Raw genomic sequence first — 25,485 nt, forward strand, 5'->3', positions numbered from 1 at the left:
CCACCATGGCCGAAATTGCGAGTCCACCGACTCAAGATCCGTCATCATCTATTATCACCACCACCCAAGCCCTACCCGGCCGCGGCGCCAAGATCAGCATCCCCCCATCGGCTGTCGCGATGCCCTCAAATACAAACAACACGAATAATAACAGCCGCCTCCGCCATCAGCTCGGCCTAGTGACACCGAGCCCCGTCAACCAAAACGGCAGCTTCGAGTTTGACCGAGTCCTCAAAGCTGGCTACGTCCAGAGGCGCACACAGAAGACTAAGGTAATACAGAGCAACTCCTTTAAAACGGACTGAATGCGAGGTCGAAGCTGCAGCGCCTAACCTTCTCGGTGTGTTATTTTTAGGCATGGAAATCCGTCTACTTGGTACTGCGACCCAATGCGCTGTCCGTCTACAAGTCAGATAACGAGAGCAAATTACGTCACAAGCTCGACTTGTCAGAACTATCGGCCGTTACCCTGCTCAAGGACCCCAAGCAGAAGCGCCACAACCTCTTCGGCCTCTTCTCGCCCGCAAAGAACTTCCACTTCGAGGCACCGACTGCCAAAGATGCCCAGGAATGGATCGATCTGATAAGAAAAGACGCCAGGATAGAGGAGGAGGAGGAAGAGATGTTCCTTGCTAGTCCCATCGTCCGTAGACAATCCTATGCTGCCGTCGGAGTGTTGAGCGGCAACGCCTCGGGACTGCTCAAAGACGTGCCTCGCAACTCCAGCTCGCCAGAGCCCGAAGCTGTGAGGCGCGTGCCCACATCCAACAAGCGGAGGACATCTAATGCGATGGAATCATCCGGCCTCTCTGGCAACGAGCTGGTCTCCCATTCGGATTTCTCCGATTCCGAGAACCCACGACTCGGTCCCTCTTTCGAAAACCTGGCCGGCCGGTCCCCATCAGCATCGGCCGTTCACGTAGGAACCGGTGCTATGATCCGACCAGGACTTGGGGATAGGAATCTGAGCCAGGTCAGCGGGATCAACATTGAAAACGACCCGGATCGCGTTGTGTGGCAGGGTTGGCTGCAATTCCTGAAAAACAAACATGGTGTTAGGCAGTGGAAGAACTGCTGGGCTGTCTTGCGCCCGCGTAATATCATTCTATACAAGGACGAGACCGAGTATACGGCGGCATTCATCATGGCGCTCTCCGCCATTGTCAATGTGGTGGATATCGACCCCGTCAGCAAAACCAGGACGCATTGCCTGCAGATCATCACGGATGAGAAGAGCTATCGCTTCTGCGCCCACGACGAGGACAGCTTGGTGCGATGCCTGGGTGCCTTCAAGAGCCTGCTCTCGAAACGAAAGGATCTCCAGGCGCGTGCTGCTGGCAGCTCCTCGGGCAGCGCAGCACCACAGCAAAAGTAAGGATGATGATGATGATGTGGGACTTGACTACAAGTAATAGTAGTAGTAGTAGTAGTAGTAGTAGTAGTAGTAGTAGTAGTAGATGGGCTACGTAGAAGGGGGCCGTGGTGTGGCAGATGATAGTGCGGAGAACAAAACATGATACCCAGGCGATGAGGCTGCGTGGTATGTGATACCAGCAGCTGGCGGAACAAGGCAAGCGGAGGCCGGCCGGCCGGCGGAGAATGGAGAATACCCCCAATACTGTATGCGAATGATTTTTCTATCTGGAAGGGAAAGGGAGCATGGCGCGGACTAGGAATGCCGGGTGCACACCTTGTACAAAGCACATGTCTTACGACGTTACGAACAACATAAGCAAACACAAGAAACAATAAAAGCACATAAAACTAACTACATGCGGTGCGGCAATCATGGTGGGCCGTTCCGTCCCCGGAAGCCGCGCGACCCCGTCGTTCAGTGAGCGAGTGACCGGAGCGCAGGGAGTGAGTGTGGTATTTCATCCGGGTTTACTCGGCGGAACAATCTTCACGTGAATGAGGGGGATATACGTATGTATATCAAACCTGAAGTCCCCGGGCCTCATTCTGCGACATGTCGCTCATAGCCCTATCGGAGCTGGACAAATTGTACGTACAAATGGGAATCTGGGGGCGCGGCCGCTACGGCGCAAATCATTACTTGGCAGTATGCACATCACGCACCTGGGCGTCGCTGCCGATCCCTCTGGAGGCCGAGTCAAAGTATCGAAATACCTTTTGCTCCTCGTACATGCGACGTATCATGCAATGCAATACGAGGCTCGTGGCTTTCCAACGGTCCGAATCTTGGGGTTGGGTGGTGGTTCTGGCTTGTCTGAACTCTGTTGCCCCCCGTTACGGCAGTCACCAGTCATTGCTTTTTCGTGTTGTGGTTGGTGCAGCTTCACTTTCTTCTTTAGGGATGTGAATGTCTTCCCGGCGAACCAGCTACCGATCCGAGCTCCTTTCCTGGTCCAGGTTCCCGTCGGACAGCCCGTACACACCGTAATACACACAAGGAAACAAACAGGGGAGGGTTTCCTGAAAAGCGGGGGAAATAACCCTCCATATCGTCTGTCCAATGTTACATCCAAGTCCGAGTCTATTCCTTCCACAGCACACTTGTGGCTGGCCGTTCCTGTAACGTTCACCCATTTTGTATAGCTGCTGCTGCTGCTGTTTCGCAGGTAGAGCTTCGGCACGCCTTTCTAATAATAACAGGCGAGTGACTCCACCACTCATCATCTGTCTTCGAGTCTCTGAGTGAGACCTTGTTGGAGAAAAGTACGGAACCAAAAGAAGCCCACACAACCTCCCGACTTCATTTGCGACAGCCAGGCCAGAAACGGGACAGCCTTTCATTTGCTTTGGGCTTTGGGGGGTGTGTGTGCTAGTTCGGTGGTGTCACCACATCCAATCATGTGGCTGAGAAGGTCTTCTGGCGAGGTCATCGTGCATACATCCCATGGTGTGTATGTGTATGTGTGCGTGTGTGTGTGTGATCGGTGATTTCTATGTACATACATACCCCTGGCCATTATACCCTCTTTCCTCATTGGGACATTTTCGATACCAATCAACAATAACAACGGCCGAACAGACTGGCAAGCTTCCCGCAAGGAACGAGGGCGGAGAAAATCCTACTCTATCTCGTCATGTCTCTGCTGTCTCGGGGAACTTGATTCGTCCACGACTGCCACTGAGGCGCAAACCTGGCGTTTTGCGGGAACTTGGCTTCCCATGCCACGGTCAGAAGTCTAATATAGCTGATCTGCCGAGCCAGAGAAGCAAGAGACTATTGGACATCACAACTCAAACGATGCATTCCGTACTCTTATCCGATGCTTCGTATGGGGGGCAAACTCGATAATCGGAGGCCGTCCATGTGATGTAAGTTCACCTAACCTTAGGGTCGGGTTGAAGGTGAATGTATTGCTTGCGGGCTCCAAAGTGCCAATATAATATGTGGGTGTGGGAGAGACATCCGGAGCTCTTGCTGGGAAAGCCTACTACCGCACTCCCGCCACTCACATATACATCCATATCCAGACCCAGATCCCGCGGGCTGGAGACGTCTTGGCTACAATGGCCACTTGTGAATGACATGCGGTTACCTCATGTATTATCCCCTTCTTACATCATGAGTGAATGGCCTGCTTTCTGCTTGGTTGACCGACTGCTATATCTGCCCGAGCCTCTCTCCTCCTACTAGCCGAACGTCTTTGAGACATAAGACCTTACTGCCAGTCCCGCGTGCTTGTTGTATTCAATATCACCAGGCCTTGTCGTTCCCAAGGCTCTTGTTATAGGTCAGGAGTACGCCGCTTTGCCGCACATAGCCTACCCGACCTGATCGCATCCCTCTATATACCCTCGCTGTTTTAGTCAAGGAATTACTCGCGTTGTTGCCCAAGGTTGACTTGAATGGTCAGTATATAACGCCCTCAAAGTCATATGCTCTGGTGTTTACCGGCTGATATTGACCCTTGCTGTATTCGGCCACAGTCCTCTCGTTCTACTTGTCATATAATAATACACAGAGCTTGGGCAGAGGCCCTTCCATCTCCTGTCTACTGGCTGTCACTTCACTGCACTTTACTTTCGCTTTCGAAATTTACTGTATACCTTCGCCGCAAGGGGGAAAGACCTAGTCAACCCCTAACAATTCTATAACTCTTACTCTCTCTGCTACTGGGACCGCCCTCTTACTTCTCTAAGCGGCGTCCCATCATCATGAGACTAGCCTCTCTCCTGCCCGCCCTCCTCGGCGCGGTAGCGGCCCAGGACGTCGCGAAGCCCAAGCTGCCGCTCAAGACCTCGAGCCGCTGGATCCTCGATGCCGACGGCGCGCGCGTCAAGCTGCGTTGCATCAACTGGGCGGGCCACGGCGAGGCCAACGTGCCCGAGGGCCTGCACAAGGCGTCGGTGGCGAGCATCGCCGACTTCGTGCGCGACCAGGGCTTCAACTGCGTACGCCTCACCTACAGCATCGACCACGCCCTGGACCCCCACGTCCCCGTCCGCGACTCGTTCCGCCACGCCGCCGAGTACTCGGGCCTCGCCGTCGAGACGCTCGAGGGGCTCTACGGCCAGGTCGCGCAGCGCAACCCGGACCTCGCGACCAAGACGCGGCAGGACGTCTTCGGGGCGGTCATTGCGGCGCTTTGGGATAGGGGGTCATGACGCTGCTGGATAACCATGTTTCCAAGGCGAGCTGGTGCTGTAAGTTTCCTTTCCTCTCGAGCTCTGTGTTCGGATGACGACCCCTTTCTCCTTACCAACCCTGCCGATGGCACACCACTGACATCATCTTCGTTTGGGTGCAAAAAGGCAACCTAACCGACGGAAACGGCTGGTGGGACCAGGCCTCGGGCTACAACGACCTCAACAGCCGCTATTTCAACACGGCCAACTGGCTCGACGGCCTCGAGGCCATGGCGACGTGGGCGCGGTCGCAGCCGGGCGTCGCCGCCATGTCGCTGCGCAACGAGATCCGGCCCTTCCTGCTGCAGGGCCTCAACGGCCCCGCGGACGACTGGTACGACTTCGTGACGCAGGGCGCGAAGCGCGTGCACGGCGCGCACCCGGACGCGCTGGTCGTGGTGGGCGGGTCGCAGTCGGCGACGGACCTGTCGTTCGTGCGGACGCGCGACCTCGACTTCTCGGCGTGGGCCGGCAAGCACGTCTGGGAGATGCACGCGTACTCGTTCACCGTGACGTTCCCGCGGCTGTTCGGGTCGTGCGACATCGTCAAGACCGAGTACGGGGCGCTGGACGGCTTCGTGCTCACGCAGCAGAAGTCCTACACCGCGCCCCTCATCGTCTCCGAGTTCGGCGTCGGGCTGCAGGGCGGCCCCAACCACGGCGGCGTCAGCGACGAGGACAACGAGTACCTCGACTGCCTGCTCGACTGGATGCGCGGCAACGACGCCGACTGGGCGCTCTGGGCCCTGCAGGGGACATACTACGTCCGCCAGGGGCAGGCCGAGTACGACGAGGGGTGGGGCTTGATGAACCGGGACTGGAATGGGCTCAGGAACGATCAGTTCCTGCCCGTCATTGCGGATCTGTTCAAGATGACGCAGGGGCCTTGAACGGAGGCAAGGAGACTAAACGAAGACCAGAGCAGAACGGGAGACGGAGAACGGTGATACGGATATATAGGTGAGGCGCATCTTCAAGTCTTGGATATATAGTATCTAGTCTATGCAACGTAAACAACACGTGAGAAGAATGAGATCGGTGATGCCTCTTATTGATTTGGTAAGCCCGCCATTTTGAGAGCAACTCTATGGGCTTTTGAACCCGTACTCAATAGGCTTTGCCTCTCGTGCTATGAATCAAGGCGAAAATGCTCTTCTGGAGTCGATGTTGCCCCCTAACCTAATAGATAAAACATGATGCCTCCAGGCAATAGAAAATCTTATTCGATCCCCGCCTCTCAACGCCAATCGTTCTTTTGTTTCTTCGTTTTGTCCTCATTCCAATTGGAAATACTGTTCGTCGAACTGGTCCATATCTCCGTCCGGCATGAAGAGGTCGTTGAAGCTGTTCTCCCCCATGCCGCCCATGCCGCCCGCATCGCTCAGGTTGAGGTCTAAGTCCATGTTATCGCCGCCGGCCGAGCCTAGGTCGAACAAGGAGTCGATATTAGCGCTGTCGGCCGAAGTGTCCTCTGCTGTAGCGGGAGCCTGCGGCGGCGGCGCCAGGGCAGCAGCAGCAGCAGCAGCAGTGTTCTGCGGAGGAGCCGCCGCGGCGTTGTTGTTGCTGTTACTGTTCCCAGCCGCACCGCCTCCCGTCGCCATTGCTGACCCTGATGCTCCTCCCGCACTCGCATCGCCTGGTCCCGTGCCGAAGCTGTCCATGGCCAGCAAGTCGTTGCCTCCCCCGCCCTGTGTCGCGAAGGAGCTGAGATCGAAGTCCTGCATCGGCGCCGGTGGCGCGTTCTGCCCCTCGGTCGGGGTCGGCGCCAGCGTGAACTCCATGTTGGTGAAGTTCAGCTCGCCGCCTGTCATGTCGGCCATGGCGACACCGCCCGTGGGCCCCGCGGAAGGTGGTGGGATGCTCATCAGGACGTCCATGGAGTCGTCGGGCGCGGCTGCCACTGGAGCCACTGCGGGGGCGGGCTGATGCTGTTGTTGCTGCGGTGTCGGGATTGCCTTGGTGGCAGGAGCTGGGACGGCTTTGGTGCTAACGGGTGGCGTTGGCTTGGGGGACTGCTTGACGGGGGTGTTGGGCGCGCACCCATGGGCTCCGTCTTCGCGGACGCCGGAGGGACGCGTGGAGATGCGTTAGTAACACCACCAGGGGGTTCACATCGCCGCCGCCAGATGTGAGGTCGACAACGTCTGCGGCCAGGCCCATGCCCATGTCGGGGAACGGGGCGACGCGCTTGGTCTCTTCCTTGACCTCAAAGCCACCCATGTTGGGGTTCACGGTGTGGGCCGCCGTCGAGGGCATCTCCAGCATGACGGCCGCCGGCTGCTTGGCGTCTTCCATCATGGGCGCCGGTGGGGCCACAGGCTGGGGTGGCGGTGGTGGTGTTGGTTCCGGGACGGGCATGCGGGCGGCTTGCAGCTTCTCTAGATCCCGCAGCAACACTGCCTTCGCCCTTGTCTGCGAAAAAAGGGTGAATAGTGATTCAAATTCGGCAAAGAGGGGCGGAGCTTACAATTTCGCTCTCCAGGTCATCCAAGGCGCAATTGTAGGCGGTCATGGTATCTGTCACTTTGGACTTGATAGCCCCGGCCGTACTGGCCACGCTCCTAGGGCCATTTCTATGTGACGTCTTCAGAGCCTTCCCCGTGCTTACTAGCTGTACCCGAGAAAGTCAGACGGTGGCCAGGGGAAACACCGAGATCCAAGTCTCTCTTCCGGGCGGTACTCACGTATTCATTGAACGCCTGATGCAGGACATCTAAAGGATCTCTGGGTTGTTGCTGTGCAGCCATGCTGGAGATTGCAAGATGGATTAGGGAGATGTGCCACGGCTCACGACCATCTGGGTATATATAGGAAAAACACAAACAGCTAAAAGCCCCAAGCGGCAGACACAGGACAAGAACTGCAGGCAGGGCAGGACAAAGAAGACAGACGTCTCGATGTTTGACACATTGAATGGCGACTGAAGTGTCGTAGTCGATATACTCACCGTTACGGAATCTGACCTAACTTCGATGCATGTGGACCGTGCGTGCCGCATTCCCAAGTTTCCATCCAAAGAGGCTACGGAAGCTGGAGCTGCAACCACGATTAGGTTAACCTCAAAGCGCCCGCTCAATGTGAGATCGGCACGATTTGATTTATTCCATCTTCGTCTCCAGGGCACCAGAACAGGTCATTTCCGTGGCCGTGATGCGACAGACAGAGGACAGACGATTGGGCAATGCGACCATCAACACAAAATCCGAGCCAGGGCCATACCTGTCGATCAAGTGGGCATGTTTTGAGGGAGTCGGAGATAGAAGAGACGATATATCCAGGCAGTATACTCCTAGATTCCTGGGGTGGCCCTACCCTTGTTGGCGGCAAGGGCAGTGATTCGGATGCTACTACTCGGAATACCGCTGGCCGAGCTTACCAGGGACGCCTTGTCAGCTCGCTATACCCAGGCCTCAAGCCGATACTGCGATAGAAAGATGGAAAAACCATAAGCCAGGCACTAGGCCGGACCATTATGGCGATTGACCAATCCGGCCACCTTTCATGATGCTACACACCTTAACGGAGCAATAGGGATCCCAATCACGCCATACCAAGGCGCGAGGCACAGCAGTAGGCACCGAACGGACACAGTATCAGTTTGCTGGGGTGGTTAAGCGACCGATATTGCCGTGCATCCTAAACCGACGGGTGGCTCTGCCCGGCTGGGGACGACCAGCCCCGATCCTGGCAAATGTGCATGTTCACTAGCAAAGTTTGGCGAGTCGTTTCCATGTTTGCCTGAGCCGTAGAAGATGAAGATCAATTTGCGATGCCGAGGCAGAGACGAGCTTGGGCAAGCAATGCATGCCATATGCCATAGAGATATACATTCATACCGGCTGGCTCCTCCCTCCCTTCCCGTGTTGAGCGAAAGCAGACGGACTCTGTATTCCCAAGTGTGGCCGCCCCGCTTTCTTCTTCTCAGACGACACGGGATGAACCAGTCACAGAAGCCTGGTGGCTGTGACGAGACCGGACTCAATCTGTCTTCATTGGACCAGTCCAGGGCTGTGCACAGGGAAGGAATGTAGATTGCAGCAGCTGGTTGGAAACAACCTGCGAATAGTCGCGTTGCACAACCCTCCCCGGCCTACCACGGCTCGCGGGGGATGATGGGATGATGCAACAGAAGGTCAACTGCTCACGCATCTGGTTGGAGATTGGTGACCATTCCATTCGTATGTACATGGCATGCCATCTGAAATAAGATGGGACGGGAGCCGACAGGACTAGAGGACTAGAGGACTAGAGGACTAGAGGACTAGAGGTCTACCAGGCTACCAGGACGAGATGCAATTCGAAGGTTGGCGACTTACAGACCAGCACAATTGGACCCTGGCGCTCCACTTTCGCATGCATTAATGTCAGCTGTGTGGACATGGACATGGACATGTACAGGAGAAGGCTCAATAGCCAGCCCTCAAAGTATCCTTTGGCGTCCTGTCACGACGAACGATACCTGTCTGTGTAGGTACCGCCAACCCAATCAATGCCATGCCCACCTTCTGGGGACCGCAAGTCTAGCACGCCCAGCCAGTCAAGCTAGAAGCTAGTCACAAGAGAAAGGGAAAGACAAGCAGACAAGTCGAGCGAACGAACGAACGATTGAACGAACTGGACACCACACACGCCGTGCGCCCGCCGCCGTCCCTCCCACCTGGATACTACACCAACAACCTTTCGGCAGAGCCCCCGTTCCCGTTTGCATTCTCCTCCTCCATCATCTTGGGTCGGTAGAAGTTTAGAGGCTTATTATCGCCGGTGCGTGTTGCGTGTTGAAAAAAAAATTATCTCGGGGGACTCCTCCTTTCAAGGGCAGTTTCCTTACTCTTTTTTCTTCGTCTCGTCTCCCATCTCCTCTGTCGGTTGATTGTTCGTCGTCAACTTTCCTCCCTCTATTCTCTCTGCTTGGCTTGTTTCCCTTATCGGATCATCTCTCCATCTTCAGCCGTCATTTTTCCAAAAGGGAAGAGCACTCTCTGTCTGTGTCTCTCCCTCCCTCTCTCTCTCTCTCTCTCTCTTACTCTCGCCCGCCTGCTCGAAGACCAGTAACTTGCCTCGACGTTTCTCCGTCGCATTCCTCCGACGCCTACAGGGACCCCCGATATTCCACATATCGCAAACCCTTCGAAGCTTTGCCTCGACCGTGTATTTACGCTTCGCATACCCGGCTTTGAGGACCCACGCAAGTGAGGCTTTCTCCGATTTTGGTCGACATCTCTACATTTATTAGCTACCGCATTTTACGATTTTCGAGCGAAAGAACGTATTCATCAGTCATCATCGTTACACCACTTGAGACGAGGTCTTGAGCTATCTGTTGTCATATCTGTTCGACCCTGGCTTTCTTGGGAGAATACCGATCGCAACTTGCTTTGGGCATTTCGTAAGCGACCGCTCTAGACATTGCATCTACTACGCGCGCTCTCTCCTACATTGTTTCTTCTGCCAAGTGTCGTCGTTAGACTTGTTGCTTGGTTTCGAGAAATCCTTGGCCTCCTGTTAAGCTTCCCAGCTTTTCAGCAAGCAGTCGATCAGTCGCGTGCGAATACCACCACTTTCGATTTCCAACCTACCGAGACGCCACAATGGCTGACAACGGTCCTTCGGGTGCAGCTTCGCTGCCCCCCCGCCGCAGCCCAATGCGGGAGCCCCTGGATTTGAGAACGGCCAGAATGGTCAAGGCAACGGGGCGCACATGCCTCCCCCGCCGCTGCATATCCCCCCAACAACAACCCCATCCCCACGGCCATCACGTCGCCCATGTCTGGGGACCAGAGCGGTATGATGTCCCCTTCTAGCGGCGGACCCTTCCCCCGGCGTGCGGCGCCCGAGCCTAATAAGCGAGCGCTGTATGTTGGTGGGCTTGATCCTCGTGTGACCGAGGATGTGTTGCGCCAGATCTTTGAGACTACGGGTCATGTTCAGGGCGTCAAGATCATCCCCGACAAGAATGTGAGTTACGACAGACAAGCTCCCCCACCTTCATCTGAGTGCAACGTTAGTTAACATTGTCTATTGCAGCAAAAGGGCTACAACTATGGTTTTGTCGAGTACGACGACCCCGGTGCTGCTGAGCGTGCGATGCAGACACTGAACGGTCGTCGTGTCCACCAGTCGGTAAGTGGTCTGGGTGTCTACAACGAAAGCTCAAATTGGCTGACTCAATCTTAGGAAATTCGTGTGAACTGGGCCTATCAGTCCAACACTTCGAACAAGGAAGACACCTCTAGCCATTTCCACATCTTCGTTGGCGATCTTTCTAACGAGGTCAACGACGAGGTCCTCACTCAGGCATTCTCGGCCTTTGGCACGGTTTCTGAAGCCCGCGTCATGTGGGATATGAAAACTGGCCGTTCTCGTGGATATGGCTTCGTCGCGTTCCGTGACCGCGCAGATGCAGAGAAGGCTCTGAGCTCCATGGATGGCGAGTGGCTGGGTTCTCGCGCGATTCGCTGCAACTGGGCCAACCAGAAGGGCCAGCCTTCGATCGCACAGCAGCAAGCCATGGCTGCTATGGGCATGACCCCCACCACTCCTTACGGTCACCACCATTTCCCGACTCATGGTATCCAAAGCTACGATATGATCGTGAACCAGACCCCGGCTTGGCAGACCACCGTCTATGTTGGCAACTTGACCCCTTACACTACCCAGAACGACCTGGTTCCCCTGTTCTCTAACTTCGGATATGTGACGGAGTCGAGGTTCCAGGCAGACCGCGGCTTTGCTTTCATCAAGATGGACTCGCACGAGAACGCGGCCATGTCCATTTGCCAGCTGAACGGATACCAGGTGAACGGGAGACCCCTGAAGTGCAGTGTAAGTTATACACCATTCACGATACGCTTGGAATGACCGCTAATAGAGACTAGTGGGGCAAGGATAAAACTCCTAGCGCAGGAGGAGCCCAAGGAGGCTTCGACCCTTCGCAGCAGGCCTACAGCCCTCAGAGCGCCCAGGCTCCTGGCCCTTACCCCGGCACCCCTTCGACCTACTTCCCCCAATATGGCAGTAAGTGTAGTTTCCCCGGCTCCTAGTATGTGTTGTTAAGTTACTTACGCATCATTCCCAGCTCAATTTGGTGGTCAGCAGCAAGGCTATGCCGGCCCGCCAGCTCAATCGCCAGCCGGCTACGGGGGCCAGCCGCCTATGGGGTATGCCGGCCCGCCCAGCGCTGGAGGTTACGGACGCGGCCAGCAGGCACCGAACCAGCAGCAGTGGCAACAGCAGCCTCCCAACCAGAACTTCAACAGCGGTTTTGGCGGTTACCAGGGTTAATTAAGCCTGGGAAGCGTCAGACGAGCGAGACTCAACTTGGCCCCGTTCTTGCCAACCCGGCATCCGAGTTCGTGAGCCGAGAAGGAATTGCCCGACGTCCTTTGCGTACTTGTGGCATCCTCGACATTTGACCATTTTTCCACAGCGGGCTTGCAACGAGGCATGTGATTTTCTAGCGACGATGAGAAAATGGGATTCAGGGTTGTCGGTAATTTTCAGTTGTGCTTCTGATGAGATTGGATGCTGCCTTACTCAGGTAAATAGGCGGCAGTGGCAGTCATGTCAGAGTCTTATGTTTCTCTTTCACTTTTCAACTCTGGGGCTACAGAGGATCGTGTCATCGTTCTAAAAGTTCTGGGCTTTCTCTTTTACTTTATTTCCCACACTCATCTCCTCCGTCTCGCTTTTTCTGATACCTCTTCTGCATTTTGTGGATACAGCTGAAACGATGTTATGTCAAGTATGAGTGCGTTAAAATAAGCGCTGCCTTTTATTTCGATATGCGACCTTGATGTTGCATTTATCTTATCTTCTATCTTTCTTGGTTCGGCGAACAGGGATGAAATCAGTCCTTGTCAATCAATGGCTGGTACGGCTTTTATTTTACTGGGTTTTACGATATCTTGGTTGGTCGATTGACATGCTCGCCCATGGATAGGGAGGGCATGGCGATGTTGGATGTGTGTTCTGGTGTAGTAAGGTACACGGCGAGAGCATATGCAATGACGTGGTCGGGCGGTCGTGAGCTGAAGAATCAATCCCACGAGGAGCTCTAGGCTTGGAAGAAGAAAGAAAAACGACGGTTCTGGTAGTCAGGCTGAGCTGAGAGCCGAGAGGTATTCCAGATGAAAACCAAAAGTGAGGTGGGAATCAGAGGACGACGAAGCCAACCAAACCAGTCCCGTCATATCCCTCCCCGTAAATCCTAGAGGATGCTAGATACCCATGCATCGTGCTCTGCGATCGATGATTGTATGTAGTTCCAACATAATCGTGCACGTACATATGTACGTGCCTATACCCTGGGCGTCATTTTGCCGACCAGGGATGCTGCTGAGCGATTGGGCAGCAGCGCGGGCCGTGTAGCATCATCGTGCCCAACCTGGTTCGTTGACCGGCCATCGAACATATCTGCAGCAGCCGGCCTCGCTATCTTCGAGGGGTGATTTGATGAGATCATCGTATATATATATATATATATGTGCACTCTCATAAGGAAACGGTAAGGCAACCTTCCTTTTCCTGGGGCATTGTCTGCCCGTCAGGCTCAATTGGGTGAGTAGGCAGGTGGGGGTACATCGCATATATGTATAAGCGACCAATACGAGTTTGGTTGGGAATTGCTCTCGTTCCCAAAGATTGAATGGGAATTGGGGATGTATACTACACAAATTATTCGCATCTGCCCACATGTGCATGGGAAAGTTAAGCAAGCTGGCCAGCGATGTGCCAACGGCGTGTTGCTGGGCTCTGGCGCCGTCACGGCCCGAAGGAGGAAACCATGGCTGGGCTAGGAGGCAAGTCACTGATTTAGGTACTTAGACCGGACGGACTTAGGCGTCCATCCCAAGCCGGCCATCCGATGCCGAATATCAGGGGGCAATAGCAGAATCTCCGAAACGCGAATTGCAGTATTATGGCAAGGGATTCCCATGGGGCCTCCCGTATCATCTTACACAAAGCCGCAGCTAGACAACCAATGCCCATTGTAGTACAGTACGTGTGTCATCGTCGGCGCAGGGAGGGATTGGGAAGTGCTACTGGTACTGCTACTGGAGGGACTCGGGAGCATCTAACTTGAACCAATTTCATGTCGCTGATCTTCAACAAGCCGTTGGTGTCCAAACCAAAGTATGTTAAGGTGATGTTACTACAGCACGCAACCTTACAAGTAAGACGAGGGTGTGCTTTCATGGCCAAAGTTCTCCACAGCCCACTTGATACGACCCGACCTCAGACTGCTCAGACTGCCCTGCGAACTGGGCTTTTTTCGAGACTGGGGAGTCCGGGATGTGTGCCATAACCATAACCCCTCTGTACGTAGTATATCACTCGACCTTGGTAACAGGTAAGAAGCACGACTTCCCACCAGACCAGCTGGAGAACATCAAAGCACGGATTAGAGGAGACTGAGAATGGAATGCTGCTTGTTCGAGTAGTGTAGCCTGCCACAACGCCTGCCGCTCTCACTGACCTCACTGACCTAAGCTTGGGTGGGTTTAGGGCGTAGCGGAACATGTACTGGCCCTGACGTAGGAACTTGAGAAGCGCCTTTTTTCACGCCCTCACCCTCCTCTCCCCCAGAATCCAGAATCCAGAATCCAGAATCCAGAATCCAGCTCCCGCAGCCAGCAGCTCCAAATCAAGCAGCGAGCAAGACAAGCCCCAAGACTGTGCTTCAAGACATACGCCAGGCACAAACCGTACGCTCGGCCAAAGGTATTGTCTTGATTTTGCGCGCTTTACTTTTACTTTACATTAGTCACTTCCGTTTACCTTACCACTCTCCATCACAATGACTTTCTAATTCCAAAGGGCTCCCCCCCAGCCGCCTATGTTAGCTACGCTGTGCAAGAAAAAAAGGTACCTTCCATTCACTCTAAGTCGTCTCTCACTCACCCTTCCCCTGCCTATGTCATTTGGGGGCCTCTTAGGTTTCAATCCCAATTTCCTTTTTCATCAGCATCTCCAGAACTCCAGACCCTCCCTCGCGTGCTATTCCGTACTTGGGCGGCATATCCTCCTCTCCATTGTGGTCGTCCCCGACCCTATGTTTGGCACTTGGGAACTCTCGCACTCGTCTCCCTTATCCTCCCCTTCCCCCCTCCCTCTCTCTCCTCAATCGTGACTGGTGATACGTTGCCGATTGAGAAGAGCGTGCGTGGGTTAGTGCGTGAGAGAGCGAGCAAGCGGAACGAGCGATTCTAATCCGGGTCGGCCTTGTCAGCCCAAAGAGCGCCCAAAAAGTCCCCAAGAAAAAAAAAGCAGGACAAGGCCTGAAGCAGCACCTCCACGCTCCCAATCCCAAGCCCAAGCACAAGCAGAAGCAGCCCACTTCCAACGTCGGAATCACCCTCTGTGAAGCGACCTCATTCGTCTAACGCGCGTTCTGACAGCGGCCACGCCCCCAAGCAGACAGAGGGAAGCGCCAACACAACAACCGAAATTCCTCTAGCCGTGGCATCCATTTGATACGACCACCTACTACCAACCTACCATTACCCACCTGCATATTACTCAACTCTCTCTGCCAGCAGCCCAAGCTCCCCTCAAAAAAGAAGAGAAAAGAAGCTGCCGACATTTTCTCTTTAGAACTAGCAGTAAATCGCAGTTTACGACATCGATCGCATCCTACTACACCCCCTCCCTCTCCGCTTTTGTCCCGAGCTCAGACATTCATTGTCCTCGGCGACGATGGATCAATGGCAGGGCTACTCAGATGCCGCCGGCGGTTCGCAGCGACGATACAACAATGGCACCGCGCAGATGACCCCCGGTAGAGAGTTCGGACAACATCAAATGGCTGGTCACGTCCACCAGCAGCCGCAATCCTCTGTCCCGGGTATGAGGTATGATCAGTACGGCAACCTGACGCAAAGCAGCGCAACCTCGCCCTTGTCCACCCCGCAGCTACGCGACAACAACGGCGACGTCGCCATGCAGGACGCCCATGACGCCTACGGTGGTTCAATGAAATACCCCATGCGGCCGCATCACCAATCCCACCTTTCTGGTGGCCGGCCTGCGCATGTTAACCTTCATTCACCGTCCGAGCCCTCGGCGGCCGCACAGCGGTACTCGCCTATGGAGGTCCTGTCTCCCACCTCGCCCTACCCGCCCAAGTCCGCCGGGGAGTCACGACACCTGGCCAGCAGGCTCAATATGCCAGCCAGCGGGGATCGCCCACACGCGCGGATTATCCTACAAGCCCGTATTATAACACCAGACAAAACTCGCAACAGCTGCCTCCTATCACCCCTTACGCTGCTGGACAACAGGGGCCAGAGGGCTATCTCTCGTCTACCGTCGCGCACTTGGACGGCACTTTTGCTAACGACCCAAAATCCCCCACGCGACGCGCCGTGTCGCAAGTGCCCGAGAAGCGGCCAGTTCCTGAATTTAAGAAGATCAGAGCGGTAACAGATCTGCGGCCTAGGGTCAATGCTCAACCACCGTTCCGGAGAGCCAACCCTGAAGGCGGCTTCATCAGCGTACGAACCCCAGTAATCACTCACATCATCGACCCCGCTAATACATTTGCCATAGCCGCTCCAAGCCCTAACCGTACATTTGCCGGCAACATATCGTATTTGCAATCCCAGCTTCAAATATGAGTCGTCTCGAAATCCGCGCCGAGTCTTGACCAAACCAAGCAAGGGGACCAAGAACGATGGCTACGACAACGAAGACAGCGATTATATTCTTTACGTGAATGACATTCTGGGTTCGGAAGAAGCTGGTCACAAGTACGCCGTCTGTGAAAACATGAGCTTAGGAGACGCCTTGACTAACGTGGTAAATAGGAACCGGTACCTCATCCTGGATGTGTTGGGTCAGGGAACCTTCGGCCAGGTTGTCAAGTGCCAGAACTTGAAGACCCAGGAAGTAGTGGCTGTCAAAGTCATCAAGAACCGGACCGCCTACTTCAACCAGAGTATGATGGAAGTGTCCGTTCTGGACTTGCTCAACACCAAGCTCGACAAGAATGACGACCACCATCTTCTTCGACTCAAGGATACCTTTATTCACCGCCAACATCTTTGCCTGGTATTTGAGTTACTGAGTGTGAACCTGTACGAGCTGATCAAGCAGAACCAGTTCCGCGGTCTCAGCACGACCCTGGTACGCGTCTTTGCTCAGCAGCTGCTTAATGGGCTTGCGCTGCTCAACAAAGCCCGGCTAATCCATTGCGATCTGAAACCCGAGAACATCCTTCTGAAAAACCTGGAAAGCCCGATTATCAAGATTATCGATTTTGGCTCGGCCTGCGACGAGCGACAAACTGTCTACACCTACATCCAGTCACGTTTCTACCGATCGCCCGAGGTTCTTCTCGGCTTGCCTTACTCGTCAGCTATCGACATGTGGTCACTCGGCTGTATCGTGGTCGAGCTGTTCCTCGGTCTGCCGCTCTTCCCCGGTTCGTCTGAATACAACCAGGTGTCTCGAATTGTTGAGATGCTAGGAAACCCGCCGAACTGGATGATCGAAGTTGGTAAACAGGCAGGCGACTTCTTTGAGAAGCGCCAAGACGAATTTGGGCGCAAGACTTATAGCCTCAAGCCTATGGAGCAATACTCGAGGGAGCGCGGGACGAAGGAACAACCCAGCAAGAAGTACTTCCAAGCCAACACGCTCCCGGAGATTATTAAGTCATATCCCATGCCGCGGAAGAACATGAAGCAGAGTGAGATAGACAGAGGTATGCGATTTTTTTTCTGCCGGACGTTTACCAAAGCATGACTAACAGCAGATTACAGAGATGAACAACCGGATCGCATTCATCGACTTTGTCAGGGGCTTGCTGACCATCAACCCCCTCGAGCGCTGGTCTCCGCAACAGGCCAAGCTCCATCCTTTCATTACTCAACAGAAATTCACGGGACCTTTTGTACCGCCGATGAATCTGAAGGCTAGCTCGTTGAACCGATCGCCGGCCCCTGGAACGCAGCAGCAGCAGCAAGCAGCAGAACTTAGCAAGCAGCGCGCACAACAAGCAAACGCACAGGCGCAGGCAGCTGCCCAAGGCGCCTATGCCATGCAGCAACATACGCCTGGGTACCCCCAGTCGCCCCACGGACAGCAACCCATGTATCCTAACAACATGTACTCTCCCAGTGGGGCTCATGCGGGGGCACCGCCTCCGTACGGGACACCCCAGCAGGCTGCTTACAACCAGATGGTTATGAACCAGGCTCCAGCGCAAATGCCTGCCGCCAACTATGCTGGTGTTCCTCAGCAGCAACCCAATCTCTACCAGCAGGCCACCGTGAGGGCAGGCCGCCAACGTGCGTCTACCATGGATCAGCAGCAGAACGGCATTCCCGCTACGATCCAGCGGGTGGCCAGTCACCTGGACCCGAGCCAGCCCATTCGATTGCAGCCCAGCCCTGCATACTACCCGCCGCCTGCGGATGGTGGTATAGGCATGACTGACCCAGGGGCTGGTAATAGAGTCACTGGCCGGAGGGATAGCAGATCGCAGCGCGGTGGAGCCCGGGGCAACAACCGTGACTTCATCCGCAACCTGGAGGAGCGAACACTCGAGGAAGGCTTCATGGGCAATCAACAAAACCCTTGGCATTGAGAAGGTACCCATGGCTACGGGTGTTTGCATCTTCTTGATCTCCCTCAGGCGCAAGTGACTGGTTGGCAGAGCTTGGCCTAGATGGGCCTGCGGACCGACTGGTGGGATTCGTGGTCAGTCTGTTGATGTTACCAGACAAACGTTCACCTTGATAGCCGGGCTGTTGACCATCTATCGACCGACCGACCTTAGCGCACAAGCCACTCATGCCCGGCCCTGGCATTGGAGGCGACGGACAGGCCGTGTATTATACCCCAGATTGGAGACGGCATAGTGAAGGATGGTGGTTTTTGCTTTCCTGAGATGGTTGGAGATGGAAGCGACTGGCTGCACATACGTTGGAGAACTGAATGCCTGATTCATATACCACCTGCCAGACGAATGCCTTTCAGGCGACAAGAGATAGGGCTGCAACTATTTCTCGTCCATGGGCATCTACTGTTCTTTCTATAGGGCACACGCTTGGTTTGGATGCGATCCCTCGTGCGCCGGCACGGGGTTTTACTTCTGAGCTTTCGGCTTATATGCGGCACTTATCCAGCAGGTCTCTAAAGGTTGTGCATTGGTAATACAACATGCAGCTTGTTTCTCCTTTTTCTCTTTGTATGAAAGATGGGATTGGGACGACTGATGCGAAAGGAAACGGTATGAATTTGCATATTTGGGGAGGCCTGGGGGGTTACGCAAATTCCGATGTCACGAGGTAACGGCCGACGCTTATGGGGGAAATGGATGGATGCGATGCCGGGGACATGAGGAAGGCCGGCAGATGGTCTGGGGAGGAAAGAGGGATATGTTCGGCATCGTTTTGTCGTCGTTTTGTATGCTGCTGCTGCTTCATTCATTCATTCACCATCATCATCATACCTTGGGGAACCTTGAGACAGGTTGTGTGGCTGTGATGGGAGATGGGTTGGATGAATGAATAAAGGGGGTTTGCGTGCTTGGCATTCTTTACTATTTGTTTCAACCACAACAACCAACCCCATACCCCTTGAATTACCACCCATGTTATACCTCTTCTTTCGTATAGTTCTTGTTGTTCCACAATCATCGGCACGCGTGCGCGCGAGACGGGGTAGAGAGAGTCGGGGAGAGGTGCGGATTCAAGAAGCACAACGGGAGTTCCTTTTTGCATTCATGCTAGAAAAGCAGCATTGTCATCAATCAGCATAAGGAAAGTCTGAAGTCGTAGCAAGCAATCAAAGAAGGAACGATAGGGATGAGAGGAAACGGAAACATGATGATATACTTCCTCGACGATGAACCGAGGAGTCGTACTGTGGTGGCTACCTGCCCCCTCTCCCCCCAAGATTCATTCGCCAGACAAGTCGAAATCCCACGAAACACCAGAAAAGATATTGGATTCGCCAGGTGTAATTGCACGCAACGTACATACTAATGTTGAGAATCTGTACATTTGAGAGGCGGGGGAAGGGGGTATCAATGCGTACTGCTACTTAATCTAGGGTCCCTTTCTTGATTTCTCCATCCATCTCATCTCATCTCAACACATCATCCCCCTTCCTTTCTGTTCTTTCTTTGCGAAACCGACTCCGTGCTATGCTATGCTATGCGTTATGTGCGTATCTTTGGTGCTTCTATTGTGGCCGCTTGCCTGCTTGCGCGCTTCGCTTTCTATGCTTCATTCATTAAAAAAGGGCAACTACGATTCCCATGTAAACATCGCTCTCTTCTGTCTCTCCTACCAGCCAAGCCGGCCAAGTGTGTGGGGAGGGGGGAAAGCCCTCCTTAATATTATCGAACACCTCGATGTCCACACCGTTACATCCCTTTTCCTCCTCCCCCTTTCTCCCATTCACTTCCTCACTTTTTCTTGATCTGCTTGTTATGACGACGCTCTGCCGGTGCTGCCGGGACCTTGACCCCCTTGGCGCTAAACCATACGCTCTCCGAGACCTTTTGCGGGATCTTGCGCCCGCGCAGCCGCTGGTCAATGAGCCACATGCCCACGACGAACTCGGTTTTGTCCAGCGCGCCGACGCCGCGCGAGTCCACCAGGTCCCAGACCTCGGCCAGCTCGTCGAACGGCAGCCGGCTTCGCGACCAGATGTCGCGCGCCACCACGTTGACCACAAAGTCGGCCGGGTTCGGCGTCGAGGCCGCTGGCGAGCTGCCCGTCGAATTGGTCCGGCTCTTGTCGTTGTACGCCGGACGCTGGGGCAGATTGCTGGTGCTCGCGCTGGCGGGGTGGGCGTGGGTGTTGGCTGGTGCCTCTCCGGAAGCATGCGTGCTAGAGGCAAAGGCGGACGGCGACAAAAGCAGGCCTCGATTGCTCGCCCACCCCCTCGTACCGTTTGCGTTCCCGCTCCGTGATCTGTTCGCGCCAACGCCGGCGCGCGCCTTCGTGGTGGGCGTGCTTCTTCTTGTTGCCTAGGTGCTTCTTCTTGTGCCGGTGTTTGTGGTCCTTCTCCTCTTCGTCGTCCGACTTAGGGGGCTGCCTCAGCGTCTGGCGCATGTGGGGGTCTGATTGCGCGGGGGTGGCGCCGGCGGGGCGGGAGATGCAGCGGCGGCGGCCATGCTAGGGCTCGCGCGAGATGAGGCCAGGATGCCCGCCATGGTCGCATTGGTCAGAGACGTCAACGCCATGTTTGGTTGGGGCTGTAAGCGACGCGGCGGCGGAGGAACTGGCTTGCGAGCAGGCAGGCTCTGGACCGACGCAGGCCGACGGTGCGATTTGATGGCAGGTGATTTAGGTGATGCTGCACGAGAAGGCCCAGAGGACGCCGAAATGAAAGTGTCTTTCGAAGATGTTGATGAAGATCTGCGAGGTCGAGGGGGCCGAGGTTGAGGCTTCTTCACCACCCGGGTGGTCTTGGCTGGTAAGGTCTTAACAGAACTGGGCCGCGGTCCCGGATTCAAAGCCTCGGGCGGCATGTCCTGGCCAGTATCTTCCTGCCCGCCAGTCTTTCCTTCCGCCTCTGGAGCAAGATCGGTTTGCAATATCATCTTATGAGATGCTGCTCTTCTCGGGCGGGGTGACAATATCACTGTCTCTGGCTTGCTCGCCGGCCGAGGTGGTGTCGCTGCCCTAGGCTTCCGTATCGCTCCATCATCCTCCGGCTCCGGGACCTTGGCTCCAGACCCAACAGGCTTCCTGCTCTTCACGGGTAGGGTCGGAGGACGTTTCTTCCCTTCCAGCTTGTTGGCGTGAGAAATGGATGGTGAAGGTCGCAGCTGCATTCCAGATACTGATGCCGGAGGCGACATCGCTTTCTCCCAAGCCGCTGTACTTGCTCGCATTGAAGGCGACACCTCCGACTTAGCCATAGGGGTATCTGCCGGCGGAGGAGTGACAGGACGTAGCTTCGGGGCAGGCTTCTTGGCAGAGCCCGGACTAGTAGTCTTCTTGACGGGATCCATATCTGGATCAACCGCCGCCGGGTCCTTCTTCTCGAACATGGATATCAGAGACGTTGTAGGCGGTATCGGCGTTGTATCCGTGAGGTCCAGATCTGTCATCGAGCTCGCCGCACTATGCGATGTTGGACCAGTATTGTTCTGTTTCCTCCTGACCTTCGTAGCCGCCTGCTGGGCGTATGGGTGATGGGTCGTCGTATTCGTTGACGAGGCAGTGTTAGGCTGCTGCTGCTGCTCGCGGCGGCTGGGACTAGCAGACCGGCTGGCCGCGAGAGTGGCCGCAATGAACGACGGCGACCGCGGGTCCGGCCCCATGGGTGATAGTCCGGGCGGCTTCAGGGACGAAGCACCACCACCAGTGTTGTTTGTCGAGTCAATGTTTTGTTGGTGGTGCTGCTGCTTCTGGGGTGTAGCGCTGCGTTGATTCTTGTTGTTGTGGACACCATGGTTTTGCTCGGTATCCCGAGCGTGGTTGCCTTCACCTGCCGCCACACTGCTGCTGCCTGTTGTCTGGCGACTAATGCGGCCCGTATGGTTGTGGTGGATGGTATTATTCCTAGCAGCCGCGCGTGTAGGAGAGGAGCGGGACAAGCTGTGGTCGCGGGAGGCCGAGGTAGCCGCGATCAGGGCCTCGCTATCGCGGTTGCCATCGTCTTTCGTATTTGTGGCACGCGGCTGCTGCTTCTGCTGTTGTTGTTGCTGCCCGGGGCTCGACTTGGGGGTGGGCTGTGGCGTCGTTCTCTGGAAGGCCAAGGAGGCGCCCCTTAGAGCTGCCGAATAGGCAGCATTGCCACCTCCGGCTCCTCCATCGCGGGACGTAGGGGGAAGCGGCCGCTGGCGAATTGGGAGGAAGGAGTCGGCCGGTGGGCGTGCCTGGCGGGTGGTGCATGAGGTAGACGGATCAGAACGGCGGAGGGCGCCGCCGCGTAGAAGGAGTCGGCTAGTCGCATATAACGTCCCTCTTCTTGAACCATGTAGCAAAAGGCCCGCCGGGTCGAAACGAAACGAAACGAAGATGGTCGGGGTTTCGCTATTTCACTAAATGTCGAACCGGGCTTGTGATTAGATGACGCCAATGTGCAGTAGTAACAGCAATAGTAGCGTCGCGGTAAAAACAAAGCAAGGTAGCCACAGATCGAGGTTCAACGTTGTCAGCACAAGGTCCCTGACCAACAAGTAGTGGTTTCCATGCACATGCACACGCACACGCACACGCACAGCAATGCTCGAGATTGTTGGTTGGTATTGAACCCCCTCCTGCACTCATCCAGACGCACAGATACTGCAGTATGGTAGTATTGGGGAACGTGGGATTTGATCTGGCAGTTTATGTATGTGGTAAGAAGTAGTAATGGTAATGCTCGAGGCACATACGTAATTCGCGAGATGCCGTGGGTTGACGGGACGGATGGACAGGGGCGCGCTTCTAATGCCTAAACAGTTGAGTGGCTACTGCACTCCAATGGAAGCACTTAGGGATTCTAGCGTCCCCCCCTACAGGCCCTTCAGGTACTGCAGGTGGCAGGTTTTCCAGGTACTTGGAGGGCGGTGCTGGTCTCCCCCACTGGACATATTACTTGCAGCTAGGCCTACTTGCAGCACATGGTTCAACGATGATCGGCACAGCCAACCTTCTAGCCTGTGTACATACGTGATCCTTATGTAAGGAAGCCAGACTGTACGTATTGGTAGTAGATGTGACTAGCCGGTGTTATGTAAGCAAGAGTCCTATAGGGCTGTATATCTAGCGTTGACAGGTACCAACACTGGTCTTCAGCCTCTTAAGACATTCCATGTCGATGGACCGAAGCAACCTTAATGGCAGCTATCTCCGGTGACTCAGGGCTTCTTATATAGGGAAGCTCCGCATCCATCTCTTGAGTTGGGAGGAATCAGTTCAAAGCGCCCTAGAAAGTAAATCGAGTTTTATATTCATTAGAAACTGAGTAAAATAGGCCTACCGGTTAGGTAAACTGGTTGGGCCTGAACGTCAGGGACCTGATCAGCTAAGGAGCTTTTGAGTGGTTCCAAAAAGGCACATAATACCCTGCAGCTCCAACACCGCCACACAGCCACACCACCACATCGCCACATCGCCACATCGCCACATCACTACAATGGATCCTCTGGTAAGTCAAGCCTCACAACGCACGGACCATGCAGTCACTGTCCGTGCACGGACTCGATGCCGTAGCGCCAAGTCAATTTCCGGGTTCACGCCCACCGTGCAGATACTCATTGCATAACAACTCTCGTCTGATCTCACTTGGAGTTCACCACTAATTGCAAGAATATTTCCCAGCACGAAACTGTCGAAGGTGATTGGGAGTTGGTCTACCCGCAAATGGCCTCCAAGAACAAAGAGCCCGCTCCTTCCAGAACCGCAAGCTTCTTTGCTGACGCCGTCGCCAACCCTGGTCACGAGCTTGGCCCCCATATCAAGACCGGCGCGCAGCTTGATAAGATCTACAATCACAGCTGCAGTATCTTGATGATGGAGCCTGCTCCCGAGGACCAGTTCCCCGGCAAGACTTGCTTCGTGACCGTCGGAGCCACCGTTGGCTTCCGCAGTCTGGTCACCGAGATGGTCACGCCCAAGGTGGTGTCTGCACTTGCCAAGCAAGGATTCGACACCTTGATTGTCCAATGTGGCCCTGACTTCGAGTACTTCGAGTCCATCAGACCTAGCGACCCCGAGGTCATCATGGAGGGCCACTCCGTTGTGAGCAATGTTGTCGAGTACATGAGAGGGTGTGCTCCGTGTGATGGCCCTCCCAAGCGAGGCATGGGTCTCATCATCACCCACGCAGGCAAGTTACTTGCCACAAAAACATCACTTCCATCCATCGTTCTCAAACTCATTGTCTCTTGATAGGTGCGGGCAATATCATGGATGCTCTCAAGATCAACACCAAAGTCATCGCCGTCCCCAACACCGATCTGATGGATAACCATCAGGCCGAGATGGCCGAGGAATTTGCCAGGCTGGGCTGGCTCATCCATGGCCAAATCGGGTATGTTTTTTTTGGTTTTTGTTTACTTGTTTTGGTTCCTAAAGTTTGCCCATTACTCACTCTTCATTGACAGCAAAATCCATAAGGCTATTGAGAAGTCTGCTACTTTCAAGCCCGCGTCCTACCCCCTCGACCCCCTCTTGGTAGCAAGAACCGTGGGCTAGAGCAGATCACTCAGGATGTTGTGAAGGGAACCTGGCATGGTAACGGTGACAGTGAGTCTATAGCATCTGATTTAGCAGGGATCAACTGCTAACCGGCTTGTGTAGATACGAAGGACTAGAAGTCTGAAGATGCCGTTCCTGAGACCACTTCGTCCACCACTTCTGGAGGCACTTACTTAGGCACATTGACAGAGTATCTGCGTGGTCCTTTCCGCTACGCTTGGAACGCCATGAGTGCCAGCGATCTCGGCCCCGAGTATGACAATGAGCCTCGCGAGGATGCCGATGACGGCTCCGACGAAGAGTCTGATGAAGATAGCGAATCCGATGGCCAATCCGATGGCCAATCCGATGGCCAATCTGATGACGAGTCCAACGCCCATAAGCCCAAGAAGCTGAAGAAAGTCCTTCATGACAACGGTGATGGCACTAGCACGGTCACTTGGGTGCCCGTACCCGAGAACGAGTCCCCGGGTTTCTTTGGTCGTCTGTTTGGTAGATCATCTTCCCATAACGGCACTGGAGCCGAGCAAGCCAGCGGCGAAGCTGTTCAAGATGACGGTAGAGCCGATGACCAAGCCGACGAGCGCCAAGCCGATTTCTTCGACCGCCTGTTTGGCAGAGTTGACCGCGATGATGGCCACGAGAATGATCCTGAATTCTTGCGCCGAACTCGCATGTGGCAGAACGTCGATGACAGACTGGAGGACTTCTCCCGTATGTACATTGGCTAAAACAC

The 25,485-nt window shown here is 54.9% G+C and overlaps 8 protein-coding genes across 8 annotated transcripts; 6 read left to right on the top strand and 2 right to left on the bottom strand.

Annotated features, from left to right (window-relative positions):
- Positions 1-5: 5 nt before the first annotated feature.
- Positions 6-1,375, top strand: PG998_000674 (PH domain-containing protein; the record flags this gene model as incomplete). The annotated part of the gene is made up of 2 exons (XM_066867492.1): positions 6-272; positions 356-1,375. The coding sequence occupies 2 exons, from the start codon at positions 6-8 to the stop codon at positions 1,373-1,375; spliced, it is 1,287 nt and encodes a 428-aa protein (XP_066735907.1).
- Positions 1,376-4,128: 2,753 nt separating this feature from the next.
- On the top strand, positions 4,129-5,489 carry PG998_000675 (glycosyl hydrolase family 5 protein/cellulase; the record flags this gene model as incomplete). Its single annotated transcript, XM_066867493.1, has 3 exons — positions 4,129-4,545; positions 4,605-4,617; positions 4,726-5,489. The coding sequence occupies 3 exons, from the start codon at positions 4,129-4,131 to the stop codon at positions 5,487-5,489; spliced, it is 1,194 nt and encodes a 397-aa protein (XP_066735908.1).
- A 384-nt stretch (positions 5,490-5,873) lies between these two features.
- PG998_000676 (uncharacterized protein) lies at positions 5,874-7,346 on the bottom strand (the record flags this gene model as incomplete). The annotated part of the gene is made up of 4 exons (XM_066867494.1): positions 5,874-6,611; positions 6,712-7,011; positions 7,067-7,210; positions 7,284-7,346. The coding sequence occupies 4 exons, from the start codon at positions 7,344-7,346 to the stop codon at positions 5,874-5,876; spliced, it is 1,245 nt and encodes a 414-aa protein (XP_066735909.1).
- A 2,841-nt stretch (positions 7,347-10,187) lies between these two features.
- PG998_000677 (uncharacterized protein) lies at positions 10,188-11,880 on the top strand (the record flags this gene model as incomplete). The annotated part of the gene is made up of 6 exons (XM_066867495.1): positions 10,188-10,209; positions 10,274-10,554; positions 10,624-10,719; positions 10,774-11,421; positions 11,475-11,613; positions 11,675-11,880. 6 exons carry the CDS (start codon positions 10,188-10,190, stop codon positions 11,878-11,880), a joined length of 1,392 nt encoding a protein of 463 aa, XP_066735910.1.
- Positions 11,881-15,294: 3,414 nt separating this feature from the next.
- On the top strand, positions 15,295-18,187 carry PG998_000678 (uncharacterized protein; the record flags this gene model as incomplete). The annotated part of the gene is made up of 5 exons (XM_066867496.1): positions 15,295-15,734; positions 15,827-16,091; positions 16,147-16,346; positions 16,404-17,302; positions 17,361-18,187. The coding sequence occupies 5 exons, from the start codon at positions 15,295-15,297 to the stop codon at positions 18,185-18,187; spliced, it is 2,631 nt and encodes an 876-aa protein (XP_066735911.1).
- A 1,827-nt stretch (positions 18,188-20,014) lies between these two features.
- On the bottom strand, positions 20,015-22,542 carry PG998_000679 (increased rDNA silencing protein 4; the record flags this gene model as incomplete). The annotated part of the gene is made up of 4 exons (XM_066867497.1): positions 20,015-20,390; positions 20,503-20,636; positions 20,696-22,402; positions 22,477-22,542. The coding sequence occupies 4 exons, from the start codon at positions 22,540-22,542 to the stop codon at positions 20,015-20,017; spliced, it is 2,283 nt and encodes a 760-aa protein (XP_066735912.1).
- A 1,370-nt stretch (positions 22,543-23,912) lies between these two features.
- On the top strand, positions 23,913-24,746 carry PG998_000680 (glycosyltransferase family 1 protein; the record flags this gene model as incomplete). The annotated part of the gene is made up of 3 exons (XM_066867498.1): positions 23,913-24,321; positions 24,444-24,582; positions 24,656-24,746. 3 exons carry the CDS (start codon positions 23,913-23,915, stop codon positions 24,744-24,746), a joined length of 639 nt encoding a protein of 212 aa, XP_066735913.1.
- A 230-nt stretch (positions 24,747-24,976) lies between these two features.
- Positions 24,977-25,480, top strand: PG998_000681 (uncharacterized protein; the record flags this gene model as incomplete). The annotated part of the gene is made up of 1 exon (XM_066867499.1): positions 24,977-25,480. One exon carries the CDS (start codon positions 24,977-24,979, stop codon positions 25,478-25,480), a length of 504 nt encoding a protein of 167 aa, XP_066735914.1.
- Between the last annotated feature and the right edge of the window lie 5 nt (positions 25,481-25,485).

Source organism: Apiospora kogelbergensis, assembly GCF_038363985.1.
Source record: "Apiospora kogelbergensis strain CBS 113332 chromosome Unknown utg000001l_segment0_segment0, whole genome shotgun sequence".
In the NCBI taxonomy this organism is placed as follows: domain Eukaryota; kingdom Fungi; phylum Ascomycota; class Sordariomycetes; order Amphisphaeriales; family Apiosporaceae; genus Apiospora; species Apiospora kogelbergensis.